The 19,005-nt window shown below is 47.9% G+C and overlaps 1 protein-coding gene across 1 annotated transcript in view; it reads right to left on the bottom strand.

The window, feature by feature from the left end:
* Positions 1–1,244: 1,244 nt before the first annotated feature.
* Usp43 (ubiquitin specific peptidase 43) overlaps positions 1,245–19,005 on the bottom strand; it is a 62,227-nt gene continuing 44,466 nt past the window's right edge. Inside the window, exons 13-15 of the mRNA XM_055594389.1 lie at positions 17,027–17,185; positions 15,039–15,203; positions 1,245–3,214 (exon numbers count right to left, since the gene is read on the bottom strand). Of these exons, the coding sequence (XP_055450364.1) occupies positions 2,136–3,214; positions 15,039–15,203; positions 17,027–17,185 (1,403 nt within the window). The 3' untranslated portion in view covers positions 1,245–2,135. The remainder of the gene's footprint in view (positions 3,215–15,038; positions 15,204–17,026; positions 17,186–19,005) is intronic.

The following is a 19,005-nucleotide window of genomic DNA, read 5'->3' as shown; positions in this document are numbered from 1 at the left end:
CCAGGCCAGTACGAAGACTTCTCAACTCCTGTCACCGAGAGTAAACCATCAGCCACATGGTGGGCTCGATCTTAAACTCTATTTTGTTTGGGAGTATTTAACCATCCACCTCCCTCCCACCAACCCTTTAACCTTAAGAGAGGGAAGGAGTGGGGAGAGGGGTCTCAGAACCCTTTACTTCTCCTGGTTACGTAGGGTCGATGGGTTCTTTGGGGGCTCTACCAATCAATCTCCGTCAACAGCAAACGCAGCCAGCAGTCTCCTCTGAGCCGCTGCACTGAAACGTTTCTCTCTGGGCTCCCATATTTATATCCCTCAGAGTCCTAGACCACAACCCTCTCCATGCTGCAGGGGTCAGGCTGTTACCCACTGGCAAAGACCACACCCTGCAGGGGGCAACTATCAAACTAAAACTAAAGCCCAAACTGAAATCCCATGCTTGGAAATAAAACAAAAACATATTTACATAATATAACTGAGTTTTTAAAGAAACCAAAACTTCCGTTATACACACACTGCCTGCACAGGACAATTTAAGGCTTGAAGAAACAGGGGCTGCTATTATAATGTAAACACACGGACCTGCTAGGGAGCTTGTAGCCCTAGGGGGTCATGTCCCTGGGTCTTCCAGCTTTTTGATTATGTTAGCGCTATCTTGCAACTGCTGCTTAGATGAAAGGTAAACTGTCTTTCTCACTGGGGAAAAGAAGGGATCCCATTCTTTCTGATAAAAAAAAAAAAAGCTGCAGAGACATGCAACAACCCACACAGTGGTCTGGGGGAGACTGCATTCCTGTGGCCAGGAGTCTTGGAGAAATATCCCTTAAGAAAGCAAGCACCTCCAGAGAATGTTTACCTGAGAGGCTGCCAATGAGGCCCTGTTGGCCCGGGTCCTGGGTCTAGGCTTTGCAAGGTCCCTGTGTAAGGTATTCCTAGAACAGGTCCTGAAGCACAGACAATGCACAAAAACAACAGGGTACAGGGTCCGTCAAGCCAATGGCCTCCAGAAGGAGAGGGAGAGAGAGAGAGAAAGAGAGAAAGAGAGAGAGAGAGAGAGAAGCCTGAAGCTCCTTTAGAAACAGCAGTCAAATGCTAGACGTGGTGGCTCATGCCCATTTCAGAAGGCTGAGACAGGAGGACTGACAAGAGGACAAGACCAGAATGGGCTAAGAGTGAGATCATCTCAAAACTATATACAAACTAAAATATTTTTAAATGAAGGAAAGAAAAGAATGGATGGAGGCAAAATCATTTTAATTAAGAGCTTTTTTTTTAATTTCAGAAAGAACACAGGCAATTGCTTTCTGTTGGTAACAAGCTGTGACTATGCAACAGGAATGAAGTGAGCCACTTCTCCACCTACAGTTTTTACAGACACAATTTTATTAAAATTGTGCATAGATCCCATACTTACATTAAAAAAAAACTTTTATTCTGGTATCAAAATAGTTATCTTTGTAAAATACCTTGAAAAGCTGTAATACAATTATCTTGCTATATATTAAATATTCTCCTAAAATATCAATCATTTCCCTCCCATCTCTCACCACCGCTGCTGATTCTTTTATTTCTTATTCTTTTCATTTCTTGGCATCTTTGACACTTATCCAAGATAAGCACGAAAAGAAAATTTTCCTTACAAGCCCTTTATTAAAAAATAATAATAATAATAATAAAAGTAAAGAAAGGAAGGGAAGAAAGGGAGAGAAGGTGGGAAAGAGGGAAGGAGGGAGGGAGAGAAGGAGAAAGGAAGGAAAAAAGGAAGGAAGGACATGTAAGTTAGGAGCAAGCAAGCTGGTGAGAGTATTTGACATGACACCACAGAGCCTATGCAGGCCCGGACTTATGTCATAAACACCAAATGCTAATTTCAGCCTTATAGTGGTCATTTGGGCTCAGTAGCATCGTCTATTGACTAGACCGTATCAAAACCCAACAACGGGAACCAAAACATTTGACACTGGGTCACTGGGACATAACACGAGTTACAGACACCAATTTTTTTTTCCTTGCTTTTCTTTTGGAAGTTACAAGTCAACTGGATTCTAGAAAATCCACTCTGGACACAATCTTCCTGCAGACTCTCAGTGCACGGCCCCAGGGACGCCAGCTTCACACAGCACTGAAACGCTCTATCAGAAGCTGGACTCCGGCAAGGATTTCTTTCGCCCTAAGGAGAGGGTGTGGTATTTCACCCTCTGCAGGGTGCCGCAGGAAGTCTGCTCCCCAGGAATGGTCTTTTGGGAGGTGCCAGCTGTACTGGCTCTAGGGGGCCTGCTGGCTTTGCGGGGGAGGTGGAGAGAGCTGGGTGCAGACCTGGTGTCCCTCTCCGTGTGGTTGCCCAGGCCCCTGGCTGGGCTCTCCTGAAACCTGAGGGCAGGGGATGAACCTCGAGCCTGCTCCTTCATGGCAAGGCTCAGCCCGCCACTCACCAGGGAGGCTGGGGGTACTGGTGGTGAGTGCTCAGTCTTCACAGCCCTCTTGTGCTCTTTCTTCCAAAACACAGACTTCAGAAGAGTGAACGTCCCCTGGCCCCTGTCTCTGATGGCGGCCCTTTCCCCCACAGCAGCCTTAGCCTTCATCTTGGGTAAGGTACCTGGGCCATTGTCCTTAAAGTTTCTGAACAACCCAATGGAGGGGGAAGGCGGGCTACTTTGGCTCCCCACCTGGCCACTTCCTTTCCAGGTTGTCAGCTTCTGGCCCTCGGGGCGAGCTGGTTTTTCATCCCCCACCGAGGGCATCACAGTGAGGGGCAGGTCAAACTTTTTCGGGAGCCTGATATCCTGGCTCGCATTTCCTGTTCGTGTCCTGGCAGTGCTCAGACCGTCATCATCTGACGACCCCAGGGCTGGACGGTGGTTGAGGTGGCTCGAGGAAAGGGGCACTCCAGTTGTTCCTTGGCCAATGGCTCGACCACTGACTTCACTTCTAGCAGGAAGGATGACGTCCAACCTCGGTGTAGCTGCCGTCTCATCCCCGCCAGCAGCACGTGTCAACAGCGGCACAATGGACTGGCTGGTGGACCGGGGCCTTCTTCGGGACTCTAGGTATTCCACCAACTCAACAGATGCTCCAGGCCGTTTCTCCCTGTGTCCAAAGGACCATCTCAGGGGCATGGTCTTGAAGGGCCCATGCCTGGACCGGGAAGCAGGAGGTGCCTTCATGCTGATACTTCGGCCACCAACACCTCGAACCAAAGACCTGGACTCGACTCCTGAAAAGATGCAAAGGCCATGAGCACCTGGTAGGGATACACCTGGTAGGGACACATACAATGCCAGCCATCAGGCAACAATGTGTCAGGCGCAGGGCTGTGCCCAGTGACTACAGTGCAAGGCAGACACAACAGGGGTCCTGCTCTCAGGGCCATCAATGGCTTCTCCACTACTGCATAGAAGCCACGCATACGTTTGAAACCCACAGGGGAAGCCACAGGTAAAGAAGGTGCAGCCTTCTTTGATATCCAGGATTGCTGCCAGGATCCCAGCAGACAGCACGGCTGTGGGTGCACAAACCCCTTCTATAAAACAGCACGCATATCATTCCAGGCTATAGTCATTTCCAAGCAATCATGATACAGACACAGAGCAAATGCTAGGTAAACAATTGCCATGCTATGCCCCTTCGGAAGTAATCACAAGAAAAGAAAAACTGTCCATTTTTAGCAGATTCTTCACCCTCACCACCTCAAACCCCTACCTCACCACCCTTCATGACCCCGCCCCGCGCAGTTGACCAAATCAACAGATAAGAAACTGATGTTGAGGGCTGACTAGATCCACACGCCCAGCAGCCAGACCATGGGTTCACCATGAGTCAGCTGTCCTGAAACTGACATCACTGCCATCCATCTTTAACTATGTCATCAGACAGAGTGCATAGCAAATGTCTCCCACGCTGAGTCAGAACTGGGTACTTGTTCTTTAAAATGCAAGAATGCCACACATCCCACCCTGGGCCCAAAAGAAAATCAAGTATCTGCAGGCTTCATTTTTTCCATTTTATCAGGGTTGCCTTTTGTGTCTTACTGTATTTTACAATTATCTGTAAACAGCTAGGAAAGTGGTTTGGGTCTATAGTCCTAAGTGAAAAGTTTAGACTCTAACAAAGCAACTTGCAAACGCAAGCAAACACACACACACACACACACACACACACACACACACACACACACACACACACGTGCTATACATGCATGTAAAGATGGACCAAGCAGGACAGAGACACGGATAACCAAACTGATGAAATGTGGAGGGGCTGAGGGTTATGTCTGGCTTATTTTCCTAATTCTTTTCTACAGCTCAGCCCCTGCTCAGCCCCTTCTAAAGGGAGCATACGATGATCCATGTGCCTTTCCCAGAAGTGTCACCGTCACCGTGCTGCCAGAACTGACATGTCCAGCCCACAGGACTGCCCCTACTCCACGTGGACTGTGTGCCTGTCAATTACATGAGCACAATGCTGGGACCCACATCGGGCTGCTGACCATATGCTACTCATGGAATGTTACAGCTTTGGGCTGAAAGCTTACACCCCAGTTCCTAAGTCAAAACTCTAACCACCCTCAAGGTCACAGCATAAGAAGTGAGGCTTTCGAACAGTGTCCTTATCAAGAGACGTAAGAAAGACGAGAGCTCTTTTTGACTCTACACAGAAGAGGATTCCCCATAACCCAACTTAACTGGCCCCTGATCCCACCCTGCAGAGCCATGTGGAATCATTTTCTGTCCTTCTGTCTTAAGGCCCCGGCATACTTCTGCTGCGACAGTCCCCGTGATCTGTGACAGAGACCAACTTTAAAGGTAATCAAGGACTTTTTGCCACAAAACACCCATGTGGGGATGTCCTGAGATTCTCAGGCACACAGATGTGAGGTCAGGGAGAGCAAAAGTCACAGAGGATGCTGGGATAAGAATCTAGGCGTACGGTCCAAGTCTGCCCAGCAGCTGAGAAAGCAGGTCCTCAGCAGGAAAGGGGGGAAATGCTGGGCCAGCCTCAGGCAGGTGTCAGAGTTCCCACAGGGCTCTGACCTGCTGGGGATCTCACATGCCATTTTTGATATCTTTTCCTTTACAGCATTTCTTTAGACTGGCCAGGAATAGACCCAATTCCACCCAAAATACTTTGTCATTTCAGTTTGCACTGACCCTGTGGCTCTACCATTCAATCTCCACAGCTAGGGAAAGATGAAACACTGTTCTGGAAGCTGAGGTAGTGTGAAGTCTTGTTCCTCGTCCCCAGCCCCGAGAAGGACAGAGAGGGACGCTTCGCATCAGGAGGACAAAGCTGTGGCTTTCTGTCCTTCACCGGGTGGAGTGGCCCAGAGCCCTGGCAGGTAGCGAGAAGCCCTGGCACCCGGCGGCTGCTGTAAATAACCGCTTTTCACTTCTTCCTGGGCTGAAAGAGCCCCGGGGCCAGGGCTGACGGCAACCCACACAACAGACACCCAGCAGACCCCTTCAGCCTGCCTCCTTTTGGAGAAAAGCACTCTTTATTTCTTTCCATCTATTTATTGCCCCATTATAGGCTCTGAGGGAGTGGGGACAGAGAACCTTAGATAAACTCAGAACTAAGTGACATAAGCAGAGAAAAAGATCAGCAAGCACCCCCATGGGCCCTTGCTCCCCACCTCTTAGCTAGTACTGAAGCCCTTCCTCTGGGAGATGAATCTTCTAGAAAGCTGTGAGCTAGGAAGAAGGGTGAGACCCAGGGAGCCTGAGAACCACAAAGGACCTACAGTCTTTTCCTTCTTTCTTTCTTTCTTTCTTTCTTTCTTTCTTTCTTTCTTTCTTTCTTTCCTTCTTTCTTTCTCTCTCTCTCTCTTTTCTTTCCTTCCTTTCTCTCTTTCTCTCTCTCTCTAAGATTTAGTTAAAAATTAAATGATTAAAATTTTAAAAACGTGTTTCTTTCCACATATTTGTGTGCCATGTGTGTGCCCGGTGCCTGCAGAGGTCAGAAAAGGGTGTCAGGCCCCTGGAAGGAGTGACAGATAGACGTGCGTGGCCATATGGGTGCCGGGACCCCAACCCAAGTCCTCTGCAAGAAGAGCAAATGCTCTTAGCCATGGGGCCACTTCTCTTGCTCAGGACCCACAGTTTAAAGCTTCGTTTTCCTGCAGGTTGTAAACACGATGCAGTAAACACAACGGTCTTCTCAGAAACCCTCTGTGATGGGGGTGGAACTTGTTCTGCTGACGGGTACAGGCCCCAACTGCAGGGCAGCTTCGGCAACAGATGCCACCTCTGTTCCTGTTCCGCCACCTTGATTGACTTCCATTCCTTGGCTACTAATGTGACTTCCATGCTGAGGTCACACTGTGCTGTGGGCAGGGGCCTTTGGGCCTCTTCTGTCCTTCCTTAGGCCATCTTCAATGGTCAAGTCCTTTCAATATCCCTAAGGATTTCCATCCCATCTCATCATCCACTCATTAATTCATCCTAAAAATATTCAGTAAAAACCTACTGTGTGCAAAGATTTATTTTTCACTGCTTGGGGAAATAAACACACATAAGAACCATATGTGAGCTGGGCATGGTAGCACACATCTTTAATCCCAGCACTCAGGTAGGCAGAGTTCGAGGCCAGTCTGGTCTACAAATCACGTCCAGGACAGCCAAGCCTACACAGAGAAACCCTGTCCAAAACAAAACAAAACAAAACAAAACAAAACAAAACGAACCAGGTGTGGTATGCATGCCTTTAATCCCAGCACTCAGGAGACAGAGGCAGGTGGATCTCTGTGAGTTTGAGGCCAGCCTGGTCGATAGAGTGAGTTTCAGGCCACCCAGAGCTACAAAGGGAGACCCTGTCTCAACAACAACAACAACAACAATAAAAATACAAACAGAAAATGGCTGTGCTCATGGGGTTTGACAAAAGCATAAGACACTGTGTAACACAGTGGAATAGGCTACAATGAATACGCAGGGTCAGGGAGAAAAAGAGGCTGGTTAGTGAGTAAAGAGCAACATCTAAGACACCTAAGAGAGAAGGGTGAGAGAGGGAGGGAGGCAGGAGGAGACCTGAGGAAGACAGGCTTCAGACTGCAGGAGCAGTGGGTGTAAAGGCCCTGGGGCAGAAGCGAACTTGCTGGGTCAGGCAAGTAGCAGAGATGCTTGGAACACAGGAGAGAAGGCCTGTGCTATGTGCTCCCAGGATAGCTTCTGAGCCCAAAGGCATATCTGGAGATCTCTGTTGATGAGCTGATCTTCACTGTCAAAAACAATGTCAGCACGTCTCTGCTTGTTCCTAGGTTTGATTGTTCATTTTGCTTTTATGCCTCTTGGTGGCCTGGCAACCACGTCTACACAGAGGGCTGAAGCAATCTGGAATAAGCTTGACCCCAAACTTCCCTCTGGTCCCCTAGAAGCTTAGGCTATGATGTAGAGATAAGCCAGGTGAGCAAAAGTGGGCCGGAGAAGGGCTGGCTGTCACACCATCAACCCTTGGGAGCCAAAGTCACTGTCCCTTTTTTTACCCCAAAAGTCACCCTTGCTCTAGGGAGGGAAGATCAGGGCCTTGTGGGCCAAAACAGAAAAGGTAACACCGTCGTCCAATGGGGTGCAGTGGCTCACGCCTATAATCCCATCACTCGGGAAGCTGAGAAACTAGGAGTTCCTGGCCAACCTGGGCTCCGCAGTGAGAACCTGCCCCGGAGTAGAAATGACAACAAAGAGGGCCCAGCAACAGTGTATGAACACACACAAACAGGAGAGCAGCTCCTAATGACACAGAGCAGAGCAACCAATGGCCTTGCAGGAAGGGTGAACAGCATCAAAGCTGAAAAGTGTGACCTGAAGGCCAGGGTCACTGCTGAGGGAAAGAGGAGAGGAAGGATTTATCTCCTGCCACAGAGGAGCCTCTAACCTGCCGCCTGAGCCTGCCCCAGGAAAGCTATCAACACGACCCAGCATGTCTGTATGTAAAAACGTCACCACGTTAAAAGATTGGACACAACCGCATTAGAGCAACATGGCAGGGACACACCACAAGGGAAAAGGTGAGGAGCCAGGAGCCACAATCAACTAGAGGAATCTGAGGTCCAGAGACACACCAAATCAAGGGAAATACAAGACGGTGTCCCAAAGAAAGGCCTGAGTGTGCAGAAGGAAAGGCGTTTGTGGCTGGGTGAGGCTAAACACACAGTCATCTGCTAAGATTTCTGAACTCCAAGGTCAGAGAGAATCTTAAAAGCTTCCAGCCAGGAAAAGCAAGAGACACTCACGTGGAAAAAAAAAGAACAGTCTGTGTTTCTCACCTGCCCGCCCGGGGCAAGGAAAGCATGGGAAACCAGCTACAAAGCTCTGCAACCTCAGAGCCCCGGGCCAGCCAGGCCGCCACCCACAGGGTTAAAGGAAATATTTCCGGCTGAGCAAGGATTTAGAGCTCACGCGCCTGAAGGGCTCTGACAAACACTGACAGAGCAGAGACTTCAGGGCCGGAGAGCAAAGAAGACAAACAAGAAACGGTAATGTGTCCCAGGTCCTGTATACCATCCTCCATGGAAGGCCAGGCCCAAGCTGGGAGTACCGGACAGGACAGGAACGCCAACAGCAGCTGGGGGAGAATCTATTTCAGCACAATTGGAAGTCAGAGAGGAGCGCACTTCCCCAACAGGGCAGAGGGAGCTGGAGAAAGGGTTTCAAACCTTTCATTGGGGAAGGACTGTCCCGGAGCAGGGGGACAACCAAAGCACAACTCTTGGGTCACTGGAGAAAGAGAGAAGGTAATATTGCAAAAGAATGCCTGGCAGGAAACAGCCGGTTTCTTATAGCCTTATGATAGCAGGAAAATGACTGAGAAAGGAGACAGGGACAAGGTGGGAAGAAAAACAGAATTTACAAATTAATTAGAAAAGGAAACAGATAGCAACCAACTCAACTAAGATGAAGGAACAGGAAAGGAATTTTTATCAAAACATTGCACTGTTTCAGTCCCTCCCAGTGGGCTGAATTCTCCTACTAAGACACAGGAACAGGTCCAGGGATGCAGGGACAGGGCTCAGGAGCTCTGTGAGTGTGAGCAAGCATGAGCCCTGGGTTTTAGCTTCCAACACGGCAGTGAAAACAGTAACAATAACAAAAATGACTATCTTTGACCTTGAGATGGTGGTGTGGTGCCAAACGCTCAGTGATTCAGAGCAATGCCTACCCTTGCAGAAGACCAGTGTTTGATCCCCAGTACCCACGCGGCAACTAACAATCATCCAGTCCTAGGGGATGGAGCGTCCCCTGCTGGCATCTAGGGGGTAATGCATGAATGTGTTGCATGAGTGCACACACACACAATCACAAAACACAACAAAACAGAGTACACATAAAATATACTTTTTTAAAACAGCAATTTATCTACCAGAGACCGCCTACGATGAACTAAAATAAAAACGCAAAAAGAGAAGGGCAAAAGCAAATTCTAGGCAAGTGCAGAACAGACAAAATTATCTGAACAGATAAAGAACAATTACAGAGATAAAAAGCACAATTTGTAAAAAAAAAAAAAAAAAAAGAACCAATAGTCATGAACTTTCAGACACCTATTAATAAACAGCTTACAACATTAGGCAACAATTATAAACATTTACAGAGGCTGTGGTCAAAGCCCAACTCTTCAGAAGATCTCAATGGGGATCCTTCCTAGTCAAAAGTAAATCTACAACCAGGCTCAGTGGCTACCACCAGTAAGCCTGGTACCTGGGAGATGGTGGCAGGAGGATCAGGAACTCAGGGTTATCCTTGGTTGCAGAGTGAGTTCAACACCAACCTGGGCCATAATACTTTGTTTCAAAAGACAAAAACAAAACAACAATAACAAAAAGAGACACATTAAAAGACAGGGAACTGGATGAAGCAACCGATCACCTAATATCATGTGTGATACAGAGTGTTCAAGCCCAAAAGAAGTCTTTACGCTACTTTGTATTTACACAGAACATTTACAAAACGACAGAACAGACTTTGCCATGAAAGAAGGTAACTTTTGGAAAGCTCATTCTTGGACCCTGCCTCACCAAATCAGAAACGAAGAATAAAAAGGTGGCCACACAGCCCTGAATACTTGGAACTCCCAGATAGCATCAAAAAGGGAATGTAAGCCGAAACGAAATATTACCTGGAAAGATCTAAGAAGGAAAAAGACGTTCTAAAACCTTCGACGCCCAAGAAAAGCCACAGAGGACACTGATCAGCAGAAGGTCTGTCCTGACAATTTGGGACATGTAAGCCCTGGGGCCCTGTGTTCACAACAGTCTCTGGGAAAGACCTCTTGGGATTTTTTTTTTTTTTTTAGATAGTTACTTCTTCCTGTAATTGTAAAAGTAAGGTGCTTTTACATTCCTTCAGTTATACAGCACCGTCTTTTCACATCTGCCCCAAGCCTCTTAGTTATAAACCCCACAAAACTCTGTCTTAGTTAGGGTTAATATTGCTGTGACGAAACACCCTGACCAAAAGCAAGTTGGGGGAGAAATAATTTACTTGCCTTATACTTCCACGTCGATAGCCCGTCTCTGAATGAAGTTGGGGCAGGAAGTGGAAGGCAGGAGCTGATGCAGAGGCTATGGAGGGGTGTTGCTTGCTGGCCTGCTCCACATGGCTTGCTCAGCCTGCTTTCTCGTGGCAACCAGGACCACCCACACAGAGCTAGCACCACCTACAACAGGCTGAGCCCGCCCACATCAATCACTAACTAAGAAGATGCCTCCCAGGCTTATCTGCTTGTGGCCAGATCTGCTGGAGGCATTTTCTCAACTGAAGTTCCCGCTCTCTGACAACTCCAGCGAGAGTCCAGTTGACGTAAACTAGGTGGCACACTGAGACACTCCTTTCAGCCTAAGTGCTAGACCCAGAAGCTGCCATCCGCACAGAGCTCCTGGGAAGATGACATTCCTGGGCAATGTGTGTTTCTCTGTAAAGGGCTAATCGGAACTCTTTTATGCATCATGTAAACCTTATGCACGAGAGTGACATATAATATCCTTAATATTCTGTGCATAAGGCAGGATTTCATGGTGTAAAATTTTTGACAGGTAGTGGTGTCATATTGGTTAAGAGATCTTATATTTTGAAGCATTTGGGATTTCCAGATTAAGAATGCTTGACCGGGGCTGGCGCAGAGGTTAAGAGCACTTTCTGCACTTCCAGAGGTCCTGAGTTCAATTCCCAGCAACTACACAGTAGCTCACAAACATCTATTATTAGATCTGGTGCCCTCTTCTGGTGTGCAGGTGTATATGCAGACAGAACATTTTATACACAATAAATCTTTAAAAAAAAAAAAAAAGATGCTCAACTGGTAGTACTAATAATAATTCAAACTGGAAACAACTCCTAATATCTTATTCTAGCCACACTAGAATAAAATGTGAGCTATCCTTACAACATGGGAAATACTAGCAGTGGAGACAGTGCCGTCTGCCAAGGGGCAGCTGCCAACCAGAGATAATCTACCACGTGGGCTCCACAGAGACAGCACAAGGAGTCACAGAGAATCCACTGCTGTCTCAGGAATGAAAATCCAAGACGCTTCTTTGTCAAAAAGGCCAGATTTCTCCAGAGCTGACTTCTATGCCAGCCTCTACAGTGACTTCCAGAGGTTTACCTCCACCTTACCCTTCATACGCTTTCCTAACCCCTGCCGTTGCTTTTAGTCTCTTCCCCTCACATATGCAAGCTAACTTCTCTAGAGTGTGAATCCGAGTTGATTTTATTTGTAAGTGAAATAAGTAAAAGAAAAACCAACCCATTGCTGGATGTACCAGATGCCCCTCACAAGAACAGGGGTCAACAGAGCGAGCCAAACACAAAGTCGGCATGCCATGTGGCTGCCCAGGTAAAACTCACCTTTGTAAACATATATTTTTAACTATAAACCAGGCTGACTATAGCCCCGCTCTAAACTCATCACACCCAGAATAAAGTCCAGCAGGTGTGTCTCAGCTGGCCCCCGTCCATCTTTTACTTAACACAGTAAAAACCAATCTGGCATAGATTCTATGAGAGTGGGAAGCAATGAGTGAAACAGGTATGAGGAAGCAGGATTCCAGAACCAGCCAGCGATACCTTCCCACCTTTCCACCTACATTCCTTCCTTCCCTCGTTGGGGCTGGGGACTGAATGCAGTGCCTGTGCGTGGCAGGCAAGGGCTCTGTCACTGAGCACACCTCCAACAGAGAATGCTCCACTTCCTAGCCTGGAGCGTGAATATGTCCACTTTATGATAATTCATCCGGTGCACACGTGTAATTAGTGTACATATTTGTTAGTAGTACATTAAGACAGTGAAACCATCTGCATGGTTTATACAATGTGTACTCATAATGTATGTGTGTGCATATACGTTAAAGTCTATCACAAGTGCACATACTGATGTCATGATCAAATGTTGGGTTAATGTTTCTACACATGTGATATCTGCATAGTGTTTCTATTAAGATTTTATATTAAAACGAGAAACTAAAGGAAAAATGAAAATTTATTTAGTTAGGTTTTTTTTTGTTGTTTGTTTTTTTTGATACAGGGTTTCTCTATGTAGCCCTGGGTGTCCTGGAACTCATTATGTAGACCAGGTTGGCCTTGAACTCACAGAGATCCACCAGCCTCTGCCTCCCTGGGTCTAGAATTTAAAGGCATGCATCACTACATCCAACTGAAAAGTAATTTTGACCACTTTTCTCTGTCCAAGGAGACACACATACACAGACAGACTGACACACACATACCACACACAGACTCTATGCACTGAGTTCTTGTCTGAGGACTTGTTCCTGTAACCATCCCATCCCCTGCTTTCCTGCAGTTCCTCTATTGGACAAGGACATCTGAATGTGAGCGTGCTTGGTTAGCTCTCTTTCAGCACAGGAAAACAAGAACCGCCCTGAGCCCGGCTTCCTGGGCACCTACTGGCCTTCTACCACACTGCTGATGCTGTGTGCATGTGCCACCATGTCCTGCATCTCAGCTGGTCTTCCATTCCCTCCCACCCACAAAGACCCCTGGGAAGTCACCACTGGCCCTCCAGCCACCCTGGTGCTCAGCCTCCCTTCTGAAGGATGCCTCCCAGCACCTGGGAACACCCCTTGCTTGGCTCGCTCCTCCTGGCCCCGGCTGCTCTTTCTGTTCTGTTTCCACCCTCACTCCAGCCTTACACACATTACAGCTGCCAGGTTTGGCCTTCAGTCTCCACTTTCTTATCTTCATAATCTCCGTGGATTGCTCAGCCTGCCGTGGCTGTCACAGGTGTGCTGGTGACTCTCTATGTCTCGACCCTGCGGTTCTCATGCTGCTATGAATGCCTCGCCAGAGTCTCAAACTACCTGCCCTCAACTGTGTGGCTCCTTCCAGAAATGACCCTGCGCCTACCCAACTCTTTCCCATCCTGCCAACTGTACAATGATCCTGTTGTTAGTTTTTCCTTTGACAAAGGCCAAGGCATCCTGGATCATTTTCCTTCTTTCATGTGCTGCACCCAGCGCCAGTAGATTCTGTGAGTTGATCCACAGTCTGACCATCTATCTCTTCCTCAACATATCCATCCAAACCTTATGAAAACAAGACGGTCTCCTAACCGGCCTTCTGTCTGACACACCCGCCAGCCCCTGAGGATGGATTCTGCATGCAGTAGACAAAGTAAACTTTAAATATATAAACCAGGGGGCTGGGGAGATGGCTCAGCGGTTAAAAACAATTGCTGTTCATCCAGAGGATACAGGTTTGATTCCCAGCACCCACATAGTGGATTAGAACCTTCTATAAATCCAGTTCCAGGTAATCTGATGCTCTCTTCTGACCTCCAAGGGCACCAGGCACTCACATGGTGCTCATATGTCCGTACATGAAAAACATTCAAATACATAACAATTATCTATTATATATATAATATATGTGTAAATGTATACCAGGGGCAGAAGAGACGGCTCATTAGTTAAGAGCACTGGTTGCTCTTCTAGAGGACCTAGATGGTACCCGCCTCACAACTGTTTGTAATAGTCCCAGGGCATCTGACACCCTCTTCTAGTCTGAGGGCACTGCACACATGTGATGCACAGACAGACACGCTTGCAAAACACCCATACACATAAAATAAAAATGAAAGATTTAAAAAACTGTAACGTATAAACCATATTGATTACTGTCCCGCTCCAAACTCTCCCTCACTATCCACAGCACTTCAAGCAAAGTCCAAATGGCACATCATCAGCTGCCCTACCACCTCCATCAGTCTCCTCCTCTAACTTTCTGCCCCATCCTCCTCCCATCATCACCCTCCTCCCATCACCCTTCCCCATCTCTCTGCTCCATCCTCCTCCCATTACCCTCCTCCTCACTCACTCTCCTCTAAGGCTGCGGTTTCTCCTGCCCCTCACACCATCCCATGCTCATCTTTCATGGCACCTGTGATGAACATATTCCCAGCCTTCTGCATGAGCACAAGTGCCCTGACCCTGCCGCAGCAAACAGGGCTCTCTGTATCACCCCAGCCTCTGCTACCTCCTTCCCTGACTTTCTACCTCTTTTCCTCTGTCCCTGCTTTAAACTACACCACTGTGTTAGTTAACTTACCTGCTCCATGACGTACTAAGCCCTGTGGGAACAGAAAATGGATGCAGAGCCAGAGCATGGAGCTTGGCTCCTGAAGATGCTCAAACATCTTGTAGAAGATACTGTAGCAATTGCATGGGGCTGGCACACACCCTCCCGCCTGTTTTATACTCCTGCACATTCCTGTACACTCTGAATAACCACTTGATTGCATATAATACCTGATGAAGTACAAATGTTATATACATAGTTATTATTGTTAGGGAATGACAAGGAAGAAGTCTGTACATGTTTAGTGTAAGTCTGATCTCTTTCTTTTTCTATTTCCTATCTATGGTTGGTTGACTACTACGGTACAACCTGTGGCTCTAGAGGACCACTGCGTCTGTGGATGGATGGAGAGGCTGGTGAGTGTCAGAAAGACCTCAAGAGATGACACAGCTCGTATCAGAATTGGCTCTTTCTGTTCATGGTTACGAGGGGCTAGTCGATCTAACCACATACCCTTGTCCTGGTGGCAGACACCGTTGGTGAAGACCGGAGAGTCAGGTACCCGGGCCACGGAAGGGCAGGGGGCGGAGCTCCAGGACAGCAAGCTTCCTCTTGTGCTATTGTTGTGGCTCCCAAGCCTCATGAGCCAATGATCAGACAAGGAGGAGCTGGTGGAGCCTGCAGAAGAAGCAAAGGAGAAAGCTGGACCTGGCGTATCCCCAGGGAGCCTGCAGAGTTGTCCCTATCACTCAGCCCTGGACTAACAGAACCACACGGGAACAATAGAGACAAAGTGAATGGCCAGAGGAGGAGCTTGCAGGGGACAGCCTCAGAACCAGGGTGTTTAGAGTGAGCACAGGAAGGATGGCTCCTCGGTGCATCCTGGCTTCCCAAATGAGATTATTTTTCCAGAGCCAGATTCCTAAATTTTAGTAGCCAGAGCAAAAAGCCATAGTCAGAAGGATAGCATTTATCCCAGGACCCGTGGCACCAGAGCCTACCGGACCACACACAATGAACAAACCCAAGTCTGAGGAGCCAAATCTTCAGAGCGGGCATAAAGAATGTGTCCCCTCTGGCCTTCTCTAACAAGGTTTTTATTAGTAAGCTGCATATTACTTGATGGTCTTATGAATCAGCTCAGACTGGTCAAAAACTCATGACCTTCCTGTCTCAGCTTCCCCTGGGATGAGACTACAGGCATGTGTCACCATGCCAGGATCTCTACTCCTCTTTTTTTTCCTTCTATACATGGAAGGCGGGCTTGTGTTAGTTTTGATTCAAACCTGAAGAACTCTTGATTTTCTCTGGTTATTTTCCAATAATGGTTAGGAAACAATTGTGTTGGGGGAGGGGTGTTTTCTTTCTTTCTTTCTTTTTTTAATGTCTTTCTTTCTTTGTGTGTGTGTAGAAGGGGAAGAAAGGAAAGGAGAAAGGGAGGAATGGAAGGAAAGTATAAGAACCTATGTGTGTGAATGTAAAAGTATGTGGGTGTGAGTATCTATAAATTCACAGAGGACAGGGAAAGACACTGGGTACCCTGATCAATCACTTTCCTCCTTATTCCTTTAGGTAGAGTAAATCAGTGAGCCTGGGGCTAGTGAGGCTGGCTTCTTCTCTCTGTGCTGTGGATAGTTCTGGGACCAGAGGAACATACTTAGGCACGCCTGGTTTTTCTTTTCTAAATCAATCCTCATGCTTACACAGCAAGTGTTCTTGTCCATGGAGCCATCTCTCTAGCCAGGATGAACTTCTATAATGCCCTTCTGTCCCAAAGATAAAGGTGGCTGTTTCACAGTGTGGGACAAGGCACATAAAAGCATTACACATGTCTCCTCTGTACTTCCAAACAACTGGGAGGCTTATAAATCAATTCACTGGGAAGCTGGTAGACAGGCATGTTTTCTAGAAAGGCCCTGTGCTTTCACCTGCCTCTCTCTTTCTAGCAGTAGGCTTGCTTGGTCCACTCCTAACCACACGCGGCTCAATAGGAGACTGCTACAGCATGCATCAGATGGCCCAGATTTTACAAACTGTATTCTTTCCCCATTTCTTGATATGGGCAACTGGCTTGGGGAATAGAGAGCTGGGACCAGGGGTCCTTGCCCTCCTTCCTAGGTGCTCAAAGGAGCATCACCAATTCCTTTAAAAACCAAACTACTTTGTGTGTGTGTGTGTGTGAGAGAGAGAGAGAGAGAGAGAGTGTGTGTGTGTGTGAATCTGTACATATGCTCATGCCTCAATAGCACAGCGTGGAGGTCAGAGGAAAACTTGCAGGAACAGGTTCCGAGGATCAAATTCAAGTCGCTAAACATGGCAGCAGGCATCCTTACAACGAAGCCATCCCACTGGCTCAGAACATCTCGACTCTTAAAGTGACCCCCACGCACATGACCCTCCATGAGCACGCCCCTCCACTCTTAGTGTGACCTACACGAGTGCACCCCTCCACTCTTAGTGTGACCTCCACGAGCACGCCCCTCCTGAGCTGAGGCACACACCTCTCATGGAGCTGCTGGCTGACCAGGGAGGGATGCTGTTCCGCTTCTGATAGAACAGGATGTAAGCGCCCCTGGTGTTGACCTCATCCTCTCGCAGGGGCTCCACTGTGCTGTCGTCGTAGCTGTACCACTGGCCGTCCAGGGAGTTCCGGCAATAGGCTGCAAAGGTTCAAACCCCACATTCAACGCTAAGAGCCCCAGGCAGGGAGATGCTCCCTGCTGGCAGGGCTCAAAGACGGACATGCTTAAAGTAAGATGACAAAAATGCCCATTTTCAGCTAGAACTGACTTCTGTGAAACCAGAAAAAGTTAACAAGTTTCCCGACTAGTGGGATCTTACCCGGGAGTGCTCACTGGAAAGTGAGAGCTCGCACTGCTGTCTCATCTGGCACAGTCTCCCTAACACACGGCCCCATGTTACAAGGCCAGACAGTAACGCCACCCACGCTCACCCCATTATTCTGAGACATGCTGAAGGGCACATCTCTAAATGCCCTGGAAGACAAAATGAGACTCCTGATGGGACTCTGGTACACCTTTCCCTACTTAAGGACTGGAGTCCAACATTACAGAGAGATGACCACCATCCTGACCTCCGCTAACTGGCTACGAACACCCTGCCCCCCGCCCTCCATGCTCAGTGCACACCACTGAAGTTGGCCCACGTTCCGTGGTTGACCAGACCAGCAAATACCCCAGGCCCTACAGGATGCATGTGGCTGTATCTATGTCTGACTGCTCTTGTTGCTACCTTTAAAATGTTATTTAAGAAGAGAAACGCACCTTTTAAGATTATGGAGCACACTAGCCCAGGCGCTGGGCTGGAAAGGCCCCACGGGCCCTAGCTTGCTGACATTTGCACATCCCAGCTCAACACCTAAGAGTTCATCTTTATTCTCCTTTTCACTCTTGCCACAGCCCATCCAAAAGCGCTTATGAACGGTAGTCTCAAAATGTCTAGAACACGTTGTCAGGGCCCGGCGTGAACTCTCACTAGAGGCTCAGAAACAGCCTCCAACTGCAATTCTTGCTTGCACTGCCGCTCTTTTCTGCCAGTCTCTATAGAAAGGCCGTTTTGAGCATATGTTTTGAACACTCGGTGATGTTTTTACTCCCCTGCTTAAGACCTAGAGCTGGCCACTGCGGCACAATGAAATGGTTCCTAAAACTCTTGAATTCTCCAAAGCGTCTTTGTCTGTGCTGACAATCTGTGTGATGCCTGCAGCCTTTCAGAAGCTTCAGAGTGGGGTCAGTCATGAGGAAGGCTGAGGAAGCACAGGCTGGGACTCTGGGGCAATGCAAGCAGAATAAGTCAAAAGACCAGAATTCGAACCAAACACAGAAATGTAGCATCGTGGAAATGAAGGGACCTTTCAATTAGTAATGGTCTTGTAGCAATCAGTATATGGTGGTAGTGGGGACATCGGGGAAACTCCAGATCATAGACTTAAACATGGAACTCTAGAGCCTCAAAAGCAATGGGAAATCACACAGAAAAAACACTTTACAGGGGCTTTCTAGCCACATCTCGAAATCCACAAGTCATAAACCGGAACAATAAACCATTTGGCTTCCTGAAATGTAAGCCTTCTGCACAAGTAACCTCAGGCACTGTCTGGACAGATACCCCCGAGAGACTGCTAACAGCCACGTGGGAAGCAGTCAAGGGCAGGAAAGGACTGGGCACACAGGGCTCTTCAGCACTGAAGAGGCTAGGGATGAGATGCCATCCCCTCATTAGACTGATGAGACTCCAGAGGCTTCCTCACTGACCCCCCACAGGCTGTGGCGAGCTCTTCCATGGGAAGTCTCTTACTGCCTGTGGGAAAGCAAATTCCTACAGCATTGTCAAAATGCAGAACCAGGGATGGGGGTCTTGTTCAACAGTAGGGTGCTTTGCCCACCATGCCTGAAGCCCTGGTTTTGACGTGTACACACACACACACACACACACACACACACACACACACACACACACA

Source organism: Psammomys obesus, unplaced genomic scaffold, assembly GCF_907164565.1.
Source record: "Psammomys obesus unplaced genomic scaffold, mPsaObe1.curated_primary_1811, whole genome shotgun sequence".
Classification (NCBI taxonomy): domain Eukaryota; kingdom Metazoa; phylum Chordata; class Mammalia; order Rodentia; family Muridae; genus Psammomys; species Psammomys obesus.
This window is presented reverse-complemented; position numbering and strand designations above follow the sequence as displayed.